The sequence below is a fragment of the Balaenoptera physalus genome (assembly GCF_965194825.1).
Source record: "Balaenoptera physalus genome assembly, chromosome: 12".
Taxonomy (NCBI): domain Eukaryota; kingdom Metazoa; phylum Chordata; class Mammalia; order Artiodactyla; family Balaenopteridae; genus Balaenoptera; species Balaenoptera physalus.
Window position 1 is genome coordinate 80,024,247 of NC_138897.1, and position 22,622 is coordinate 80,046,868.

At 43.8% G+C, this 22,622-nt stretch overlaps 1 protein-coding gene across 6 annotated transcripts in view; it reads left to right on the forward strand.

Annotated features, from left to right (window-relative positions):
* SPPL3 (signal peptide peptidase like 3) overlaps positions 1 to 17,813 on the forward strand; it is a 68,936-nt gene extending 51,123 nt beyond the window's left edge. Inside the window, exons 7-13 of one of the 6 annotated variants that reach the window (XR_014251865.1) lie at positions 4,054 to 4,160; positions 4,643 to 4,806; positions 5,555 to 5,754; positions 6,837 to 6,946; positions 7,599 to 7,640; positions 10,851 to 16,200; positions 16,935 to 17,813. Coding sequence is in view for 3 of the 6 variants with exons in the window: in XM_082417558.1 (XP_082273684.1) it covers positions 4,054 to 4,160; positions 4,643 to 4,806; positions 5,555 to 5,754; positions 6,837 to 6,946; positions 7,695 to 7,766 (653 nt within the window). In the remaining 3 variants the exon portion in view is untranslated. Of the gene's footprint in view, positions 1 to 4,053; positions 4,161 to 4,642; positions 4,807 to 5,554; positions 5,755 to 6,836; positions 7,006 to 7,598; positions 8,821 to 10,850 lie in introns of those variants that run through there. The other 5 variants (XR_014251866.1, XR_014251867.1, XM_082417559.1 and 2 more) reach the window with 5 other exon arrangements.
* Positions 17,814 to 22,622: the final 4,809 nt, after the last annotated feature.

Consider the following 22,622-nt stretch of genomic DNA (forward strand, 5'->3'; position numbering starts at 1 on the left):
TGGTGGCTTCTCTTGTTGCAGAGCACAGGCTCTAGGCACACAGGCTTCAGTAGTTGTGGCACATGGGCTCTAGAGCACAGGCTCAGTAGTTGTGGCGCACGGGCTTAGTTGCTCCGCGGCATGTGGGATCTTCCTGGTCCAGGGCTCGAACCCGTGTCCCATGCATTGGCAGGTGGCTTCTTAACCACTTTGCCCCCAGGGAAGTCCCCGGTTTGTTTTTTTGTTTGTTTGTTTTTTAAATTTATTTCGGTTGCGCTGGGTCTTAGTTGCTGCTCACTGGCTCCTTAGTTGTGGCATGTGAACTCTTAGTTGCGGCATGCATGTGGGATATAGTTCCCTGACCAGGGATTGAACCCGGGCCCCCTACATTGGGAATGCGGAGTCTTATCCTCTGCGCCACCAGGGAAGTCCCCTACAATCAGTTTTAGAGCATCTTCACACCCACTCTCCAAAACCCACACCCAGTAGCAGTCACTCCCCCATTCCCCCACCCCAGCCCCGGGCACCCACTAATCTACTTCCTGTCTCTGTGAATTTGCCTCTTGTGGACATTTTGCATAAATAAAATCACATATGACCTTTTGTATCTGCCTTCTTTCACTCAGCATAATGTTTTCAAGGTTCATCCATGTTGTAACTTGTATCAGTACTCCATTCCTTTTTATGACCAAATACTGTTTAATTGTACAGATGCATCAATTTTATTTATCCATTCATCAGTTGTTTCCACTTTTTTGGCTATTGTGAATAATGGTACTGTGAAAATTGGAATACAAATTTTTGTGTAGACTATACTTTGTTAATATAAATGGGATTATACTGTAATATAATACCCACATTATTTATAAATATATGTGGAATATATAACGTATGTCATATAATATGTTATATATGATAGAGACTTCTTTTGTGTAATTACATAAATACATGTCTATATCATTTTATAACGGTACTAATAGCTAACATTTATTGAGTAATTTTTATACATTGGGCACTCTGCTGGGTGTTTTTTTTTTTTTTTTTTTTTAATTTATTTATGGCTGTGTTGGGTCTTCGTTTCTGTGCGAGGGCTTTCTCTAGTTGCGGCAAGTGGGGGCCACTCTTCATCGCGGTGCACAGGCCTCTCACTATCGCGGCCTCTCTTGTTGCGGAGCACAGGCTCCAGATGTGCAGGCTCAGTAATTGTGGCTCACGGGCTTAGTTGCTCCGCGGCATGTGGGATCTTCCCAGACCAGGGCTCGAACCCGTGTCCCCTGCATTGGCAGGCAGACTCTCAACCACTGCGCCACCAGGGAAGCCCTGGGTGTTTTACGTGGACTTTCTCATGTAATCCTGAATACAGCTCTTTGAAGTAGGTACTATTATTGTTCTTATTTTACAGAAGAGGAAACAGGTTCTGAGAAGTGACTAACCACAGTCACAGAACTCCTGTGTATATTTCATACTTACTATCAAAACATCTTGATAGTTGTTTTGATAGAAGGCCTTTTCTCAAAGTCCGCCATTATTCTTCTGTTCTCTCCCTTAAGACATTGTTAGACTTTTCTTTATTTAAGACCCTGTAACCATCTCCACCTCTTTTTTCATTCAGTCCTTATTACTTCTCTTATTTTCAGTTTGCTTTACTAATCTCACGAAATTTTATCTAACTGCTCTGCCCCACAAAGTCTGTTCACCTTTTCCTTTCTTGGTGTTTCAGAAGGGAAGGAAGTTGAAACCCAGAAGTCAATTTTATACTGTTTGTAACACTATCTAAAGAATTTGGGGGGGGGGTTATTTATTTATTTATGGCTGTGTTGGGTCTTCGTTTCTGTGCGAGGGCTTCCTCTACTTGCGGCAAGTGGGGGCCACTCTTCATCGCGGTGCGCGGGCCTCTCATCATCGCGGCCTCTCTTGTTGCGGAGCACAGGCTCCAGACACACAGGCTCAGTAATTGTGGCTCACGGGCCTAGTTGCTCCGCGGCATGTGGGATCTTCCCAGACCAGGGCTCGAACCCGTGTCCCCTGCATTGGCAGGCAGATTCTCAACCACCGCGCCACCAGGGAAGCCCAAAAATTTTTTTAAGGGAGGAATTTGGAAAGCAGAGATTATGGGTATGGATCACACTTTTTCCTGTTACCCATTCCAAGCAACCACGAGGCTAATCCAGACCTTGGAACAGAGCTCTTTGGAGGCAGTGCCAGGTCTGAGGGGCTCCTCTCCTCTCCAGGCACTGTGTCCCTGCAGCTCTGAGGACGGCTCAGCTACAGTGGTGCTGTCATTGAGTGTTCAGGGAGGCTCCCCAAACCCTTACTGGCCCTAACTTGTAAACTTTTATATCATTTTCTGTCATTGTTGCTACTTCCCAATATCTACTTGTCCAAGGATCTCTTACCGGTTTACACTAGTTAAATTGCCCTTGTGACCAAGCTTAGTTTTCCCTCAAAAAAAAACAAAAACAAAAAACGGAGAGAGTCTTTGAGCTTTTTAGTTGTTTGTTTCTCAGATTGTTATTTGATGTGTGTTTGACTTGTTTTCTGCCATTAACAGAAAAGATAGCCTTCTAGCACGTGTCTGTAACATTCTGAAATATGTTCTTCTTTGACGTGGAAATTGTCTTTCCAGACTTCTTTGCAGAATCAGAAATCATTTTGTTGGTAGCGATAATGTGGTTGTAGAGTTTTTTTTAATGAGTGTTTTTTAATTAAAGCCTATTCCTTGAAGTTAATTTACAGTGAAAACAGAATGATAAATGTGGTTATTTTAAAGGGCGAGGCATGAAGTATGTTTTCAGAGTTATACCAAGAAGCATTAATATTAAGAAAGTACTTCAGAGTTTTTTGAACTAAATCTGTAACTTTTTTATCTACTCAGTTTCATCTTACAAATTAATCTTTTAAATTTGGGAAGACTTGAAAGAATTTGACCAATAAGTGGTGTGGTATGTTTGCAAGAGCTGATGAATGAAGAAAAAGAGAGGCAAACTGGATGAATAGTTGAGCGTGTGTTTCAGGGATGTGACATGGCTGGTGGCACTGTTCAGCTGGGGGTGGGAGTGATTCTCATTCAACATGCTTGTATTAAGAACCTTCTCTGAAGTAGTCAGATGGGATGCATGCTGCCTCTTCAAACATGGACTTGGAGTATGGTGGGGAGACTTGGTTGGCATGATTGGAAAGAGGTTATCGCTCATCTTAGAGAGAAGGAGTAGGTGGAGGCATAGGAGCAAAAGAAGAGGCTTGAGGCCAAGCCCGTGTGGTGCAGCGCCATTCTGTGTGTGTCATGCCTTTACAGTCGGACTTGATCAGAGAGTAGGGGACCTCGTGATTTAAGGCAGGGAATGATGTGAACTGATTTTTGACAATGGCAGTGAAGAGTAAGTGGGGGAGAGGGACAGAAAATGGGAAAGGATACACACATCGCACTAGGAAGTACGGGAGTCGTGACCGAGGTGTGCCGTGACAGTGAAGAGGAGCACCCCGAAGTGGTTGCAGCCTGAGGGTGCGTGATGAAGGTTGCGATGACATGAAAAGGAGCCCAGAGTTTCTTGTTTGGAAGATTAGGGATAGAATGACATTGTGTGGAGTCATGCAGAATCCTGTCATTGAGCAGTTCTGTCTTGTGTTTAGTTTAGACCCAGGTGGGGAGGATGAGCATAAAATGAGTGGCTGGAACAGTGTCCTTAAGTAAGTGAAAAAGATGTGATCTAGGGTGTGCATTGGCTTTAAAGGAGCAAGGGCGATGCATCTGAAGTAATGGGGGGAGGCACGAGACGAGAGCTGGGAGGCCAGAACTGAGCTTGGCTTAGAGCTTTAGCGTTCAGAACAGTCCCCTGGGTCTTAGATAGTTGAGCACCATCTATAGCATGAGAAAAGGGATTTCCCCAAATACGAGCAGGTCACAGTGGGCCAGCGGTGGGCACTTTGCACTAGTAGGGTGTAAACATCTTAGACTGGGGTTTAGGGCTGCCTGATTTTTTGAGGGACTTACAAACTCTGTTAGGTTTATGAGCTGAATAGCTTGTGGAGAGAAGCTGAGCCTGTGCTCCACACTGACTGCTGTCTCCTCCCCAGCCCTGGCCATGGGTCTCTGTGTCGCTATGATCGCCTTCGTCCGCCTGCCCAGCCTCAAGGTCTCCTGCCTGCTTCTCTCAGGGCTTTTAATCTACGATGTCTTTTGGGTGAGTGTCTGTTTCCCCAGAGCTGCTGCTCTCCTTTGTGTTTAATTGGAACATTCACTCCGGAAAATTTTTAACTCTAAATGTCCAAAGTCTGCTGGCCAGAGTACCTCCTGTCTGAGACCACTCCCGGCTGCACTGTACCTGTTAAAAGGTGAGCAGGCAGCTGTCCGTGCCTGTGTTTGTCGAGACTTGTTACTGTAGAGAGTACACGTGTGACTCTCGGGGTGGAAAAGGGAGCAGGCAGGCAAGGTTCTCTGCCCTGGAGCGCTGGCAGCTCTGCTGTAAGGGCTTCCTCTGTGGGTGTGGAGAGAAAAAATCTGCACGTACACACAGGAGCAAAGATTTTCTTTCTCCTCAAAGCATGCAGTCTAAAAAGCTTGATGATGCAGTACTGAGACTCTGCTCTTAAGAACAAAGAGGGCTGGTGCTGAGATCGGGGTGCTTCCAGCTCCCTCTGGTAAAGGTGACTCTCCCCTCGGCAGGTGTTTTTCTCTGCCTACATCTTTAATAGCAACGTCATGGTGAAGGTGGCCACACAGCCGGCTGACAATCCCCTTGACGTTCTATCCCGGAAGCTCCACCTGGGGCCCAATGTTGGGCGCGATGTTCCTCGCCTGTCTCTGCCTGGAAAACTGGTCTTCCCCAGGTAAGACTGGCGTGTCGGCCTCATCTCGTGATGGTGAGGACACTGCCTTCCTCTGCCCCTCTGTTCCCCAGTTTGTCTGTCTTTGTCATCAGCATTCTGATGCTGGACTGGAAAAGGGTTGTGAGTCATCTCCATTTTACAAATGAGGACAAGAATACTGACTTAACTTGCAAAGACTGATCATTAAGTGATACAGGTGCAGCTTTTTAATATTGAATAATGTTATCAAACAACCCTATGTTACCACTGTTAGCATAGTTTAAAGTTGGCTAGAGGGAATTAACGGGAGAATCTGGATCTTTTTTACTTCTAATACATTTGTAAAAATGTCTTAATGCTAAAATTATACAGTCCCTGGAACTATAATCTTGGAAAAATTAATGTGCTGCTTTAATCTCCCATGTCTGGCAGTAGTAGGTGCTTATTTGAAGTCTTAGCAGTGAATGTGTGACACATAGTGAGCTGCTTGACATTTCTAGAGGCGGCAGCGCTCAAGCAGATGGCTCCAGCAGTCACTTATGCGGTGCTCTCCCAAAGCGCTGAGCGTGGGGCTGAAGACCTCAATCGCCAGTACCCTTGTGGCTCTTAATCTCTGAACTCTTAAAAACCAGTGTTGTTAAACCCATAGAGATTGCCATCTACCGTTCAGATAAGTTCTTTGACTTCTTAGAAAGTGAACAGACTTTGCGCAGGAGGAGATATGGGGTTGTAGAAGGTGGCACCCCTGACATGTGACACTACGTTCCAGCTCCACTGGCAGTCACTTCTCTATGTTGGGCATTGGAGACATCGTGATGCCTGGACTCCTGTTGTGCTTTGTCCTTCGTTACGACAACTACAAAAAGCAAGCCAACGGTGACTCCTGCAGTGCCTCTGGACCCGCCAACATCTCCGGACGCATGCAGAAGGTTTCCTACTTTCACTGCACCCTCATTGGATACTTCGTAGGTAAGAGAACCAGAGACTGCATGCAGTCCCCCCTCTGGCTGTCCTCCAACCCCTGGAATTAAATCAGGTCTTCTAGCTGCAGATGCCAGATGAAAGGAGAGCAGTGACTGGTTGCTCTTATAAACAAACACAAAGGAAAAAAAAACTGACCCACGAGATGAAAGATGCTCTATGTGTTGGCCAGCAGCCTAGTTCCCTATCCAATAATATGTTTGAAGAACATTGCAGGAAAAGTGTGGTCAGGCCTCAAAGTTGAGAAGACCTACCACACGATGATTGTGGAGCAGTCTGTGTGCTTAATTAAATCTTTGGCTTGAGTTTAACGAATGTCATGTTTATTTCCTACTTTATTAGACAGATACTTCCCTTCATCTGCTCTAACATTTCCATCACCTCTGACCTCAGACTCTCCCTCGGCCAGCTTTTCTCTAGCCAGCTCCATTTCGGGCAGACAGGAAGAGACGGTTGTAATTGGGCTAGTAACCTGTCTGTACTCCAACAGCTACGACAGTGAACAGAAAGGAGCACCTTTCTTGCCTCTGTGCCTTCTACTGAAGGAGCACTTCATAGTCCACGGTGCTCTCATAGGCGTGGGTTCATTGCCACTCCACTCCACTAGCTCTGAGGGGGGCAGGGCAACTGTGGTATCCCCATTAGACGGATGAGGAGGCTGAGGCTCAAGACGTGAAAGGCCTTAGCCAAGGTTATATGGCTGTCATAAGCAGCAGAGTTGAAACTTGAACCCAGGTCTTTTGCCTCCAAGTCTGTCATATACCACAGGAGACAGAGGGAGACCAGGCACACTCAAGGCTGAAATGAGGCCTGGAACCAGGGACCTGGGCACGGAGTGGGACTTGGGCTACTCACAGGTCCTTGGAATTCTACGCTTTTAAAAGCTGTGCTGCTCCCTGTTTCTTTACCTGCTCAAGCTGGGCATTTCACTCCCCACCATTGGATGGAATGTGTCACATTACAGCTATACAATCTCAGGACTGTGCCAAGAAGCAGCCAGGTAACAGCGGCTCTCCTCTCTCGGGGCTGTCCCCTTGGAGTTATTCACGAATGTTTCTCTCTCCCCGCAGGTCTGCTCACTGCTACTGTGGCGTCTCGAATTCACCGAGCAGCCCAGCCCGCCCTTCTCTATTTGGTGCCATTTACCTTATTGCCACTCCTCACGATGGCCTATTTAAAGGTGAGAGAGGCAGTTATAAACCAGTGAAAGCAATAACATGGCATTGACCCTGGACTTGGGTATGTATTCTCCTTGCTGGAGGTGGTTCTGCTTAAGACCCTAAGCTCCTGATCTTGAGAGTGGGATCTTTTTGTTTTTGTTGTTTGGGGAGGATTTTGTTTGTTTGCTTGCTTGTTTTTGCTAACCTGATAGTAGCAACTTCTTCCAGGTTCTTAGAGCCATTGGCTGAAAATACTTATGAGTAGACCCCTTACCACCTGGTGATGGATTAATTAACTGAAATCCCTAAAGCCCCGCTACAGAGACTTCCTGCTTCTCTTAAAAAACAGCACCCTGTTGCCACCTAATAGCCCTTTAATACTCTGCATTAAAGTTTGGAAATAATTAAGAAATGCATTGTAAAAACTAAGGGCATTATCTGATTTACAAGATTTATATTATCATCCACATTTTACAGATGAAACAGGCACAGAGGTTAATTATCTTGCCTAGATCATCTGAATCATAAGTGATAACACTGCCACCAGGACGGAGTTGGTAAAAGCCCTTACCCGCTCAAGGGGCCTAAGAGCCCTTCTAGGAGTTCTTCAAAGAATGAGGGGTTATAACCTTTTCAATGAGTAAAATTTGAATGTTCTTTGATTCTCCACAGAAGCAATCTGATCTGAGATCAGGAGTCAGAAAGGACTTGTAGGTATGTATGCCTCGAGTTGAAACCTGTGACTTAGTGAAGTTCCTTCTTTCCCAGGGTGACCTACGGCGGATGTGGTCTGAGCCATTCCACTCCAAATCCAGCAGCTCCCGATTCCTGGAAGTATGATGGGTCACAGAGAGCGACCAGAACGGCCTCTCAGTCCTTTTCTGTCCACGTGTGGTTTTGTTTCCTCTTAGAGCTGGCCTGGTACTCGGAGACGTACCTGTCTAAGGACTGCCGTGTGACCGGATTACGCATTTACAGGAGCGAGGTGCCGGAGCCTGCGCGGTTCCTTCTCTTCCTGCCGTTGGAGAGGCGGAGCCCCTCCTGAAATGACAGGCCTTCCCCAGCGCTCCTCCCTCCCCCGTTTGTATGGATCTGCACCAGACTGTTAACCTTTGGGGGACGGAGATGTGACTCTTTAAACTGACAAGGGCAAGGAGTCGTTCTATACCTTTGAACACTAAAAGGATGAAAAACATTAGCAAACTGGTTTCTTCAGTGAACCCTCAAGAACTTTTGGGACCAGTTTCCTATGGGGGACTCAGTTTCAGAGAACTGAGACAGAAACTCTTCTGTCATTATATTCTTCTTTCCGTTTTTTGGATTTATTAAATATTTTCTGTGGTGTGAAGTGACTTATTAAATCCACAGACACTGAGTGACTTCTTACAACATAAGAATTTGTTGTAATGAGTTCATGTCCACCCAGATGTTGTGTTGGCAGTGAACGAGGGCACGGTTTTTATACATACATACACACACATGCACATGGATATATATGAATAAACAAAAATTAAAACCTGCTAAGATCATGCTGTATAGCAGACAGGGGCTTGCTGTAATTTTTAGCATGTAGAGCAGTTCACTCTGGCTTCCTTGTATATGGATAAGCGGCTGTCTTTCCCTCCACAACTGAACGTGCAGTTAAAAAACAGTATAGTATTTGTACTGATATACTCATGGACTTTAGGGGATGCTCATTTGGTTTTGATCAGTGTAGCAAATTAGGGATGAAAAGTTAAAACTTTTTGGCCCTTTTTTCGTTTTTACAGGCTTCTCCCTTGCAGGGTTTTTGATAGTTTCTTCTTGAACCGATGCATGTATTATAGCAGCAGGTGTCTTTGTGCTTTCTGATCATAGTAATGTACTACTTGTAAATACATTTTTCTATTTTCTATTTTTTTGTATTTTTTTTTTTGGCATTTTGTTTCATTGGTGTGCTGTATTTTCCATGCCCTCACTCCTTTAAGAAAAAAAAAGGAAAAAAGCAACACGATCCTGTCCTTGCTGTTGTGATTATAGTCTTGGTTTACCTGTTGTGACAACTGGGTATTGGGGACAAATGTCAAACGCCCCCGGAGACGGGCCCTACGTTCCAGGAATTGTGGCAAGAACGAGCTGCTGTGACCCTTAAATCCGCCCGTGTGCTGTGGCCTTGGCTGGAGACCCAGTGTCCCAGCAGTGACTAGTGGGAGTGGTGTCCACAGCCTGAGAGGAAATTGCCCGTTGTTTGGAGGCAGAGAGAAGCCGGGGATTGGCCTGCCCACCTGAGAGCAGGGGTTGGAGAAGGGCCCATGTTTCCCGGGCTCTCCCTTAAGCAGGTGACCTGTGTATAAACTGGGGTGCTGTGGGCCCCGTGGCTGGAGGTCACGGTGGGTGGTACTCACAGGTGGTGCACGTGGCGGTCAGGATGGTGCGCTCCTCCGTCGTGTCTTCAGATCCTGCTGAAGGCTGTATGTTTTTTGTTGTTTTGTTGGGTTTTTTTTTTTTAATAAATGACTCCTTTCTAGCCTTTGTTACCTCATCTTCACTTTTGGTTGTTGGTACCAAATGGAGCTCCTGTCCCCTCCTACCTGCTCTGCCTGTTCAGGAGACTGACTTCAGGAAGCCCCTGTCTGTCTCCAGATGGGGTCCCCTGCAGCTCTGGTTCAGCCTACAAACGTCAGAGAACGGAGGCTTCTGCTGTCCACAGAACCCAAAACAGCCTCTGGGTTTAGTGAAGACCAGAAGTACACCCGTGTACTCTCTGCTGAGCAGCTGTACTTCTTTCTTAGCCCTCAAGGATGCTAATGGCTACTTAAACAGGGAGCAGAGCAGGAGGTGGGGGGAATCTTCCAGAATGACTCTGATTAACGGCAAGTGCCAATAATAGTTAAAAATAATATCCTGGCGGTTTGTCATTTTAATTTTTCTAACTTTTCATTACAAAACTAAATTCTAGACAGAAAGAATGTAAATTTTTGTCATCGCTTTTGTGCAGGTTTCAGGGGAAAATACGCATACAGGACTCCTGAATGTAATTTGGATTCCAGTTGTAGTCTTCAGAGCCCTTGAAACTTCTGCAGAGTAACTACAAATGTTCCTTTTGTTTTAAATTAAACACAGGAGACATGCTAGAATTTGCCCGGTTCTGGAAGTGTCAGGCTCTTCTAACGGGGAGAGGTTGAGGGTGGGGTGTGCAGTTAAAGCACATGCTCTCAGTTTCTCCTACAGCCTCCCTCTCTCCCCTGCTTCGTATACTTACGTCCTGGTCTTATTTCTCCTGGTTTCTCAGATACTGAGTTTTGGGGGTTTCTATCTAAGAAGTTTCTTGCATTAGGCAAGGCATGTTGACAAAGTTCCAGCATGGACCCCCTTCCTCCCTCCCTCCCTGGTCTGGGGACCTTCTTCCCCCAAAGAGTCTGCATGTTGGAACTCTCACTTTTTCACAGTAACTTTCTTCTTTCTAATTTGAGCTAATGGAGATATGGCAGCAAAGTTTATCCAAAGCCTAGCACGTTCCATTACTATTATTACCACTTATGCCTTTTCTGAATAAGACAGCTGCAGAGCTCCCTGTGTAGGAACAGTTCAAACTGAAACTGTGGGGGCTTTGCAGGGGGGTGGGGGGCGGTAGGCTACTATCTGAATTGCCTTTGTAACATGCCAACACAGGCCTTGGTTAAGCAGGTAAGTTATGTTACCCACAAGAAAAGCAAAAGGACTAGTTCTCTGTAAGAATGGAGGGAAGGGAGTTTTGCCAATAAAGTGTTAAAAATAGAATCTGCCGAGTCTGCATAGCAGCTCTCACATTACTGCTGACCAGATCCAGATCCAGTGTTGTATGTAGACATTTGTGTTTTGTAAAGCCTAACATTTATGTCAGAGCCTCGGAATGTAGCAGTTTTGTACATATGTGAATGTCAACTGTGTAATTCTTCTCCACAGAGACAGGTCAGACAGCACAGGCTCAGAAGGAAACCAGCCCATTCTGCTGGGCTTTCAGTGCATTCTGGCCTGGACAACCTCCTTCCTTCACTCAATCCCATTTTTCTGGCAATTTCCATCAATGAAATCAAGAACAAGGGCTCCTAACACAGGTGTCAACCTTGCTACAGGAGTTTGTACTGAAGAGCTGCAAATCTAGTAGTAAAACTCGGGCCCTCCCCTCTTCTCAGAGGGATAAACCAGGTAAGAGGGGGTTTTTTGGGTTTTTTTAATCCAGAAATTATTCCTATTCCTATGCAATTTACAGACTTTCTACTTGCAAGGCTCTTAACTTCTGCAGGTTCATAATCCAGCTTCTCGTGTATGGAGCCTCTCCCAGGACAGTATTTTCCCACTCCTTCTTTTGACTGCGGCAAGCCATAATTTGTTTCCTCCCCAACCTTTTCCTTGGAATTCAAAGCCCTTTGCTGTCCATTTGAGGTAATTCAGTTATGATTCACTTAGACTGTGTCAGTCACTGGGTGCTCCTCCAACAGAACCAACCATCCTGATCCCTACCCTCGCGGTCTAACGCAGGCCTTGCTTCAGCTCGCTTGATGTGTGGGCAAAGTGGGGTGGCGAGCATCCCCCCCACGAGGTTACTCAGCGGCACAGCACGGAGCTGCAGTCGTAGCTTTCTGTGCTCGAATCTGGGCTTAGCTGTAAATGGCAAAGGCGTGGCTGGGAATGCTGATTCACAGGGCTGGGTGCGCCTGGCCAAGAGAAGGTTGAAAGCACGGTTATAAGTGCTCTTTTTTCCTGTACCATTTGTGCAGGTGAAGCCCGGTGCTCCTGAGGGACACAGGCCAGCACTGGGCCAAATGTATCCCTGACAGCTGAAAGCAGCGCCAAGCGCAGTTCGGAAGCCTCACTACTTAGAGCCAGCAGTTAGTTAGCAGGTGCTTTATCTCAGTGTCCTACGGTCCTTTGTGGAAATTCTAACTTCATGCGGTGCTCTTTAGCAGTGATCCCTTTGCTGTGATGTAGAGCTCTTAGACATTTGAGTTATTGAAGATTCACATAGAAGGCTCAGGCTTAGTTACGGTTTTTTTCATTTGGATTCTGCCTAGTCAAAATTGTTGGGTGGAACCTATAAAACCTGCCACTGGTTCGCAGGCGAACAGAAGCTCTGAGGGGTCCTGAAATAGGGGAGCCCCTGGGCTTCCTCCAGCACCCACTGAGTCCTAGGGTTCTCACTAGACCCCAGGAAGACAGAGGAGTGGGAAGTCTGTTAGGGAGAGGAAACACGGGTTGGAACTGGGAGTCGGGAGGTCTGCCAGGCGGTGGGCCGCAGACTTCTGCCTTGTGAGGAATGAAAGACAGGAAGTGGGTGTCCAGAGGACAAAGGCGGAGGGCAGCAAGGTGGCCACCTGCCAGCATTCCAGCCTCAGGATTCTGGGGGCCAGTCCTCTGCCTTGCAACAGACTTGCTCCTGCAGGCAGGTTGCAAGTCAACTTTCTAACGAGAGTTCACTCAGCCCGCTGGGTCTTCCCGGGTGCGGCAAGCTCGTGCACCTGACTTCCAGTAGTTGAACCTTTTCCATTGGAGACAGTGGATTTCTTCCCACTTTCGGTCAGTGTTGTGGCTTGATCGTTTTAGGTTTTTTCCCCGGGTATACAGTAGCCGTGCCAGCTATGCAGGCTTACAAGGGGAAGGCAGAATCCTGGCTTCAAAGAGGAGATTGAGGACTTGGTAGTTCAGGGAGGAGCAGCCCAGCCTTGGCCTCTGAGATGACGAAGCGCTCTGCAGGTGAGTCATGGTCTTGCCAGCTGGACAGTGGTGGAAACAGTGCTGCGCTCCCCAACGCTGTCAGCAGGTCGGGCCCTGGCCCCAGCCCGAGCTCTGTGAATGGAGAAACACCCTAACCCACCCCGCTACCACCTCCCACTGCCCTGGCCCGTTCAGCAGGCACTGGTGTTTTCGGGGCCTGCGCCATTGGATGTCACCTACTGGGTCTCCCTGCCTCCATCTGGCCTTCACTGTGGTCTTCACTGAGCTGTTTTGCCAACAGGCCTTCCCGTGAGAGCTGCCCCGGGCTACGGGGGGGTGGGAAGAACAGACAGAACTTGGTGCCACATTGGATGCAGAATGTGGCGATTAGAAGATGACTCTGGCTTCTGACCTGAATAATTAATTGCCAAAACTGAGGTAAGGAAAAGAGAGTGAGTCCTGTTCTAGCCAGTAGAGTAACTAAAGCTAAAAAGTTGGGATGAAAGCATAGAAATGGTATTGAAAGCCTTAGGGGGAACATACAAGCTGTTCTCAACAGTGAGAGGTAGGAGACTGGCTCCCACAAGGTCCTGTGTGTCGAGGCACCCGCCAGCACACATCCCTCACGGGACCTTGCCTTGGTGACAGAGTCCCTCTGAGCCTTAGTTTCCCCATCTGGAATGGGAATAAAGGTGCGCCTTACTTAAAGTATTAAGTGAATATTAGGCACTGTTCAGGTTTACTGAGTTTTCGTGTACTCCACAATTTACCAGTCTTCATGGAGTTAAAATACAATTAAAAAAATCAGACTTAAACAGATATACACACTTTCTTTATTCAAGTGACCACAGCTTCTGTAATACTTTCAGTTCATCACTGAGGAAACTGATTATCCTTCCACTGTTGAGGGGTGAAGGCTCTTCAATCCTAGTCTAGGCTTTCAAAATTGAGTGGCTGCTGGATAGATAATAGGATCTCTACCATCAGCCTAGGCCAGTCCAGGATCTTGACGTTTTCCTGGACACGCTGAAGGACTTGGCGCAAGGAGTGGGGGGGAAGGAGGGGGCGGGGATGAGTGAGCCTGAGTAGAGGTGGTCCAGGTCTGCGTGTCCTAGGATGTCTGGGCAGTCCCTCTGCTGCCACAGCTCCTCTGGGGAAGGGCCCAGCCGGTCACCCTGGTCAGGTTTCAGGAGTGGCCCTTAGGAGCCATTCCTTAGGAGGTCAGCTTAGGCCTTGATCATTTGGCAGCCCAGTCCGAGCAGAAGGCTCGCAACGGAAGCATGACGTGTCCTAGCTACAGAGCACAGAGGGGGCCTGCAGAGGGTCCTGGACTTGTTCCTGCAGTAACTCAGCTGGGACAGAGTCTGCCTAACGGATCCTTAACATTTTGGCTGCTTAAAGCCAAGAGTATCAGCCTCTAACCAGATTCTGCAAACAAACCAACGTTGACCTTTCATTGGTCCAGTGTTGACATTTTTATTTTTCTATACTTTTGATTTTCTTTTTCATAATAAATGCTTCCCTCTTTTACTTTATTGTACTTTACAGCTCTGCTGCTTGTTTTGAGGGAAAAGGTAACTGCTACACTCACTGTAAAGCTACCCGGTCACTGTGGGCCTGTATTCTCAAATCTCAAGGCTTGTCTTGAACACACTTGGAACAAAAGACTCAATGGGCCAAACTCCCAGCCTGTTTTCACATAAAGAGCAGCATCTTTCTAAGCCTCTTGGCTCTAGTCAGCCCACAAGACAGGAGAGGAACAGGAGCCAGACTAGGTAGAGGGTGAAGGCTACTCTTTGTTTTTCTTTTCTTAATTTTTATTGGCGTATAGTTGCTTTACAATGTTGTATTAGTTTCTGCTGTACAGCAAAGTGAATCAGTTAAACATATATCCACTCTTTTTTAGATTTCCTTCCCATTTAGGTCACCACAGAGCATTGAGTAGAGTTCCCTGTGCTATACAGTAGGTTCTTACTAGTTATCTATTTTATATATAGTTGTGTGTATATGTCAATCCCAATCTCCCAGTTCATCCCACCCACCCCCTTCCCCCCTTGGTAAGTTTGTTTTACTACATCTGTGACTCTGTTTCTGCTCTGCAAATAAGTTCATCTTTACCATTTTTCTAGATTCCACATGTAAGCAATATTATATATTTGTCTTTCTCTTTCTGACTTCACTCTGTATGACAGTCTCTAGGTCCATCCATGTCACTGCAAATGGCATTATTTCGTTCCTTTTTATGGCTGAGTGATAGTCCATTTATATATGCATCACCTCTTCATCCATTCCTCCGTCGATGGACATTTAGGTTGCTTCCATGACTTGGCTATTGTAAATAGTGCTGCAATGAACAGTGGGGGTGCACGCATCTTTTTGAATTACGGTTTTCTCCAGATACATGCCCAGGAGTGGGATTGCTGGGTTATATGGTAGCTCTATTTTTAGTTTTTTAAGGAACCTCCATACTGTTCTCCATAGTGGCTGTACCAATTTACATTCCCACCAACAGTGCAAGAGGGTTCCCTTTTCTGCACACCCTCTCCAGCATTACTGTTTGTAGATTTTTTGATGATGGCCATTCTCACTGGTGTGAATACCTCATTATAGTTTTGATTTGCATTTCTCTAATAATTAGTGATGTTGAGCATCTTTTCATGTGTTTTTTTGGCCCATCTGTATGTCTTCTTTGGAGAAATGTATATTTAGGTCTACCACCCAGTTTTTGATTGTGGTGTTTGTTTTTTTTTTGATAGTGAGCGGCATGAGCTGTTTGTATATTTTGGAGATTAATCCCATGTCAGTTGCTTCATTTACAAATATTTTCTCCAATTCTGAGGGTTGTCTTTTCATTTTGTTTATGGTTTCCTTTGCTGTGCAAAAGCTTTTAAGTTTAATTAGGCCCCATTTGTTTATTTTTGGTTTTTTTAATTACTCTAGGCAGTGGATCGAAAAAGATCTTGCTGTGATTTATGTCAAAAAGAAAGTGTTCTGCCTGTGTTTTCCTCTTAAGAGTTTTATAGTATCTGGCCTTACATTTAGGTCTTCAATCCATTTTGAGTTTATTTATATTGAGGTATAGTTGTTTTACAATGTTGTGTCATTCTGAGTTTATTTTTGTGTATGGTGTTAGGGAGTGTTCTCATTTCATTCTTTTACTTGTAGCTGTCCAGTTTTCCCAACACCACTTATTGAAGAGACTGTCTTTTCTCCTGAAGTCTACTCTTAGAAGACTTCAGCAAAGCATTTGGAAGATTCTCTATCCTCTGGGTCAAGGTGGGGAAATTTTGGGGCATCAAAATATCATTGATGAAGTAGATTAATAACTAGTTGAATGACCCTATTTTCCCAAAGGCCCTTGCCTTTGTCCTCAGCTCTGCCCTGCCCAACATTTCTCTTGACAATTTGGCTGAGGACACAACTTCCAGGCTTAGCAAGTTTGAGGAGGATGTGAAGCAAGGAGAGGGAACCTAACCATGATCCAAAGAGAGCCCTGAGGCCTAGGACAGGGGGTCAAATCAAACACGGGGAAGTCTGATGGAGAGAGCTACTGCAAATGAGAGCGCCGGATATCGGTGACAGCCTGCAAGAATCCCCTGAGGTAGGTGCTACTGTCAATCACCAGTTTTACAGAGGAACTCACCCAGCCCCCGAGATCACCACCTGGTAAGTGGCAGAATAAGCCCTAAACACTGGCCTGTGACCTTAACCACTGTATATCATCTCCCCATCACAGAATTGCTGATAGCCCCTACCCTCAGAAAATACAGCTGGGTCATTAAACACTGCTGGCTCAGTGGCCTACGCCTCACTCCAAAACGCTTTCAATCCAACCACTACCCAGAGGAGACAAGGACTGTTACAGCCACCTCTGCCCTGTTCTTCCCAAGTCCAGTGTATGTTCCACATTGTGGGCCAGAATGGTGGTCAGTCATCTCAGACTTGTAGTAAAATCTCATGATACAATTATAGGCAGGGCAGATTTTATTACCAGTGTTATAGACCAAGAGTTTCAAGCTCAGCTAATTTTGCCCCAGGTCTTCCTGCCTCCAGAGCGTGAGTTCATTCTCAGAAGGTAATCTCAGAAGGTTTTTTTTTTTTTTGGCTTAAACAAAAGCAGGGAAGTTTCTGTAAACAGAGAAGGACTGTGCAAACAACTTCCTATTGGAAGTGGGGGACCACTGACCCTATTAGGAAGCAGGGAAGAGCTGGAGTTTGGTTGCCTGAGCCCTACGTGACCCAGCTGCTGCCCAGAGGGGTGTGCAGACCTCCCTCCCAGTAATGCTGTAGCAACATGGACTACTACTCACTAAAATAGGGTTCTGCCTCACACAGGGACCAGGACGCATGCCTCCTAGCAAGCCACGACCAGACAAACTTCAGTGTTAAAAGGAGGAGTCCCCCATCGCTGTCATTAAAACAAAACAACAAACCATGAAAACAACTGTCAGCTGCTGTTCTGATCTCCAATAATGGTGGACTGTAATTCAAACCAATCCTCCTGCTAAAAATAACTTTAAAATATAGATGAAATACAGACAATATCTTTTGAAAAGCAATGGAGAAGTTTCTGCTTCTGCTCATGATGGAACAACTATTTCATCCAACCCTCCCACAAATGACAGCTATAAATTCTCAACAAAATGTAGAAAGCAACCTTAAGGCAGTGTAGAGCAACCGAACTGAGGAGAAACTGGAGGGGAGCTGACAGTTGGAAATGAACGGCACTGGGTAAGTTCCCACTTTTATGGCTTTTTGCCTGATAACAGGCCCCAAGTGGCACTCTGTGGGGTAGTTAAAACTTATATAGAAACCTGGCTTCAATAACCAGCCAAAGGAAAGGGTTCGAAATGATCCCAGCACTGTGAGGGAGTAAATCCCAGAAACAAGAGAGGGAGCCCCATATGCCCAACTCTATGATCCCTAAATATAGACTCCAAGCAGCCAGCTAAAAGAACTAAAGAGACGTATCAGCTGCTGCTCACCAAAGAGGAACCCAAGTTTTAAGTCTGAGTTCAGACAAGTTAACTGCCTACTTGAAAAATATTCATCAGCAGAATTTCTACAGTGCATTATTAACAATATCCAGGATGTAATTCAAAATTACATACGAAAAAGCAAGAGAATGATCAATACACGAGAGAAAAAGTAATTAATGAAAACTGACTTTGAGATGATCCAGATGTTAACATTAACACTCAAATTTTTTTTTTAGTTGGCTGCGTTGGGTCTTCATTGCTGCGCATGGGCTTTCTCTAGTTGCAGCGAGCAGGGGCTACTCTTTGTTGCAGTGCACGGGCTTCTCATTGCGGTGGCTTCTCTTGTTGCAGAGCACGGGCTCTAAGTGTGCGGGCTTCAGTAGTTGTGGCACGCAGGCTCTAGAGCGCAGGCTCGGTAGTTGTGGCACACGGGCTTAGTTGCTCTGTGGCATGTGGGATCTCCCCAGACCAGGGCTCGAACCCGTGTCCCCTGTGTTGGCAGGTGGATTCTTAACCACTGTGCAACCAGGAAAGCCCAACACTCAAGGTTTTTAAATCAACTGTTATACATTTGCAGCAACATGGATGGACCTACAGATTGTCATACTGAGTGAAGTAAGACAGAGAAAGACATATGATACCACTTATATGTGGAACCTAAAAAATGGTACAAATGAACCTATTTACAAAACAGAAATAGAGTCACAGATGTAGAGAACAAACTTATGGTTACCAAGTGGGGGAGGGATAAACTGGGAGATTGGGATTGACATACACACACGACAATATATAAAATAAATAACTAAGAAGAACCTGCTGTATAGTACAGGGAACTCTACTCAATACTCTAATGGGAAAAGAACCTAAAAAAGAGTGGATATATGTATAACTGATTCACTTTGTTGTACAGCAGAAACCAACACAACATTGTAAATCAACTATACCCCAATAAAAATTAATTTAAAAAATTTTTTAAAATAATAAATCAACTATTATAAACATGCCTGAGAACTATAAATGCACAAATAGGAATTGTGAGCAGGGAAACAGTAAAAAAAACAAATAAAAATTGAAGAACTGAAAAATACAATACCTGAAGTAAATTTAATAGATGGGATTAACAGCACATTGAAGATGACAGATTAAAGAATCATTAAGCTTGAAAAAGAGCAAGGATTAGTAAACCTTTTCTGTGAAGGCTCAATAGTAAATACTTTGGGCTTTAAAGGTCAAAGATCCATTACAAATACCCGTCTCTGCCATTCTAGTGTGAAAGCAGTTATAGTAAATGAATGAGGTTAAACAGGTTCAACCTGGGGTGGTCCATAGTTACAGATAGAGCAAATAGGCATCCAAAATGAGGAAGACAGAATAAACAAATGGGACCTAATGAAACTTAAAAGCTTTTGTACAGCAAAGGAAACCATAAACAAAAGGAAAAGACAACCCACAGAATGGGAGAAAATATTTGCAAACAAAGCAATTGACAAGGGATTAATCTCCAAAATATACAAACAGCTCATGCAGCTCAGTATCAAAAAAAAAAAAAAAAAAAACCCAATCAAAAAAATGGGTGGAAGATCTAAATAGACATTTCTCCAGAGACGACATACAGATGGCCAAGAGGCACATGAAAAGATGCTCAACATCACTAATTATTAGAGAAATGCAAATCAAAACTACAGTGAGGTATCACCTCACACCAGTCAGAATGGCCATCATTAAAGAATCTACAAACAATAAATGCTGGAGAGGGTGTGGAAAAGGGAACCCTCCCACACTGTTAGTGGGAATATAAATTGCTGCAGCCACTATGGAGAACAGTATGGAGGTTCCTTAAAAAAACTAAAAATAGAGCTACCATATGACCCAGCAATCCCACTCCTGGGCATATATCTGGAAAAAACCATAATTCGAAAAGATACATGTACTTCAGTGTTCATTGCAACACTATTTACAATAGCCAGGACATGGAAGCAACCTAAATGTCCATCGATGGAGGAATGGATAAAGAAGATGTGATACATATATACAATGGAATATTACTCAACCATAAAAAGAATGAAATAAGCTATTTGCAGTGACCTGAATAGACCTAGAGGTTGTCATACTGAGTGAAGACAGGAAGACAAATGTGATACCACTTACATGTGGAATCTAAAAGAATGGTACAGATGAACCTATTTATTTCTGTTTTGTAGAGTCACAGATGTAGAGAACAAACTTATGGTTACCAAGGGGGAAAGTGGAGAGAGGGATAAATTGGGAGATTGGGATTGACATATACACACTACTATATATAAAATAGATAACTAGTAAGAACCTACTGTATAGCACAGGGAACTCTACTCAATAGTCTGTAATGGCCTATATGGGAAAAGAATCTAAAAAAGAGTGGATATATGTATATGTATAACTGATTCATTTTGCTGTACAGCAGAAACTAACACAACATTGTAAATCAACTATATTCCAATAAAAATTAATTTTAAAAAAGTTTGAATGTGGCAAAAAAAAAAGGAGAGAGAGAAAAAAGATAGAAAAAATATAATCAGTCTTGTTGATCTGTGGGACAGCATCAGTCTAACATACACATAACTGCAGTCCCAGAATGAGAGGAGAGGGAGAATTAGGGCAGAAAAAATTTTTTTGAAAAAACAAATGGCTGAATTTTTCCAAATTAGGGGAAAGTTCAAGAATCACAGCAAACCACAAGTAGAATAAATGTAAAGAAACCCCTACCCAGGGACTTCATAATCAAACTGCTAGGAACTAAAAATTGAAAATACTGAAAGCAACAAGATAGAAATGGAGCATTATATAGGGAAACAACATTTCAATCATATGAAATATCCCACAACTTTGTGAGTATACCTAAAAAAACTACTGAACTGTATACTTTTAAAAGGGTGAATTTTATGGTATGAGAATTATATCTGAACTTACCAAAAAAAGGCCACTTCCATCTTACTCTCCTGGATCACTCACACTGGGGGAAGTCAGGTGCCATGTCATGAGGACACTCAAGCAGCTGCATGAAGAGGTCCACATGGTAAGAAACTGAGGTAGGTCTCTTGCCAACAGCCAATATCAATGTGCTGTGATGTGAAATTCTGGAGGCAGATCCTCCAACCTGAGTCAAGCCTTCAAATGACGACAGCCCTGGCCAATATTCTGACTGTAATTTCACAAGAAACCACAAGCCAGGATCACCCAACTAAGCCAATTCTGAATCCCTGACTCAGAAACTGTGGAAGATAATAAACGTTTACTGTGTTAAGTCACTAAGGTATGGGGTGATTAGTTATACAGCAATAGATAACTAATAAAACTGACAATGGTAAATACGTGGATTAAATATAAAAGGCTTTTCTCTTAATTTCTTTAATACATACAGCTGAGCAAAAATTTTAACATTGTATGGTATACATTGTATGTATTATATAGTGTATAAAGATGAAATATCTATAACAACTATTACATAAAATGCGTACCCTTCCCCCATACCTCGCTGTATGCATCTCTTCCATCTGGCTGTTCCTGAGTTAATCTACCTGTAACAACCTGTGTCCATCGATGGGTGAATGAATTAAAAAATGCGACACACACACAGACACACACAATGGAATACTACTCAGCCATAAGAAAAGAATGACATTCTGCCATCTGTGACAAGATGGATGGACCTTGAAGGGAATACACAATACAATCACCTATGAACACTAGACCAAATCTCCCTGGACTGTTGAGATTTATTAGAAGGACAGCTCCCTGTGGTGCTAGCAAATCTTGAATCTCAGGCAAATGGGTAATGTGCAGGCTGAGGAATATCATCACGAGTTTGAACATTCACAGGAGCTTCTGTCCGATTATAATGTAAGTCTTTGGGGATGAGCATTTCTTCCCAATGCCAATAGGTCACACTGACCTTATAAAGTGTAATATTAAACAAGAGTGCTAGAGAAATTAGCCTTTAAAGATCTTGAAATGCTCCCCTTATCTTCCACAATTAACTTGTTTTATTTCCCTTTGTCCTAACTACTGAAGTAGAAATAGTTATTTTTATGGAAGATAGATGATAATTGACTGCTTCAAGTAAAAGTAGTAAGATGTGAGGTTCATAATATATAGAAGTAAAATGTATGACAGCTATCACACGAAGGTTGGAAGAGAGGAAACGCAAATATACTGTTTTAACATTCTTGTATTATGTATGAAGTGGTATAATATTATTTGAAAATAAACTGTGGTAAGTTAAAGAGGTATACTGTAAATCCTAGAGTAACCAATAAAATAAGAAAATAAGCCAATGAAGAGATTAAATGGAATCATAAAAATAATCCAAAAGAAGGAAGGAAAGAAAAAAAGGAAACAAGAGGTGAGGCGAATAGAAAACAAATTGCAAGATGCTAGATATAAAACCAAACATATAAATATTTGCATTATATGTAAATGGTCTAAACACCCCAATTAAAAGGCAGAAATTCTCAGATGGGATTTTGAAAGCAAGGTCCAATTATATACTACCTTTGAGAAACCAACTTTAAGCATAAAGACACATAGATTAAAAGGATGGAAAATATATATAATGCTAACACCATTACATTAGAAAGATGGAGTGGCTACATTAATATCGAAATAGGTTTGAGAACAAGGAACATTATTAAAGCAGATCATTCCATAATAATAAAATGGTTAATTTATCTGAAGTACATAATAATCCTGTTTATGCAGCTAATCGTAGAACTTCAAAACACATGAAGCAAAAACTGACAGAAATAAGAGGAAAAATAGTCTAATCCACAAGTATAGTTGAGGTTTCTATATCCCTCCCTCAGTAATTTATAGACCAAGTAAATAGAAAATGAGAAAGGACATAGAAGATTTAACACAGTCAAACTTGACCTAATTAACATTTATAGAAGACTCTACCCAACGATAACAGAATACATATTCCTTCCAAGTGCACAAAGAACATTTACCAAGAGAGACCATATTCTGAACTGTAAGATAATAAATGAAAAAGGACTGAAACAATACAAAA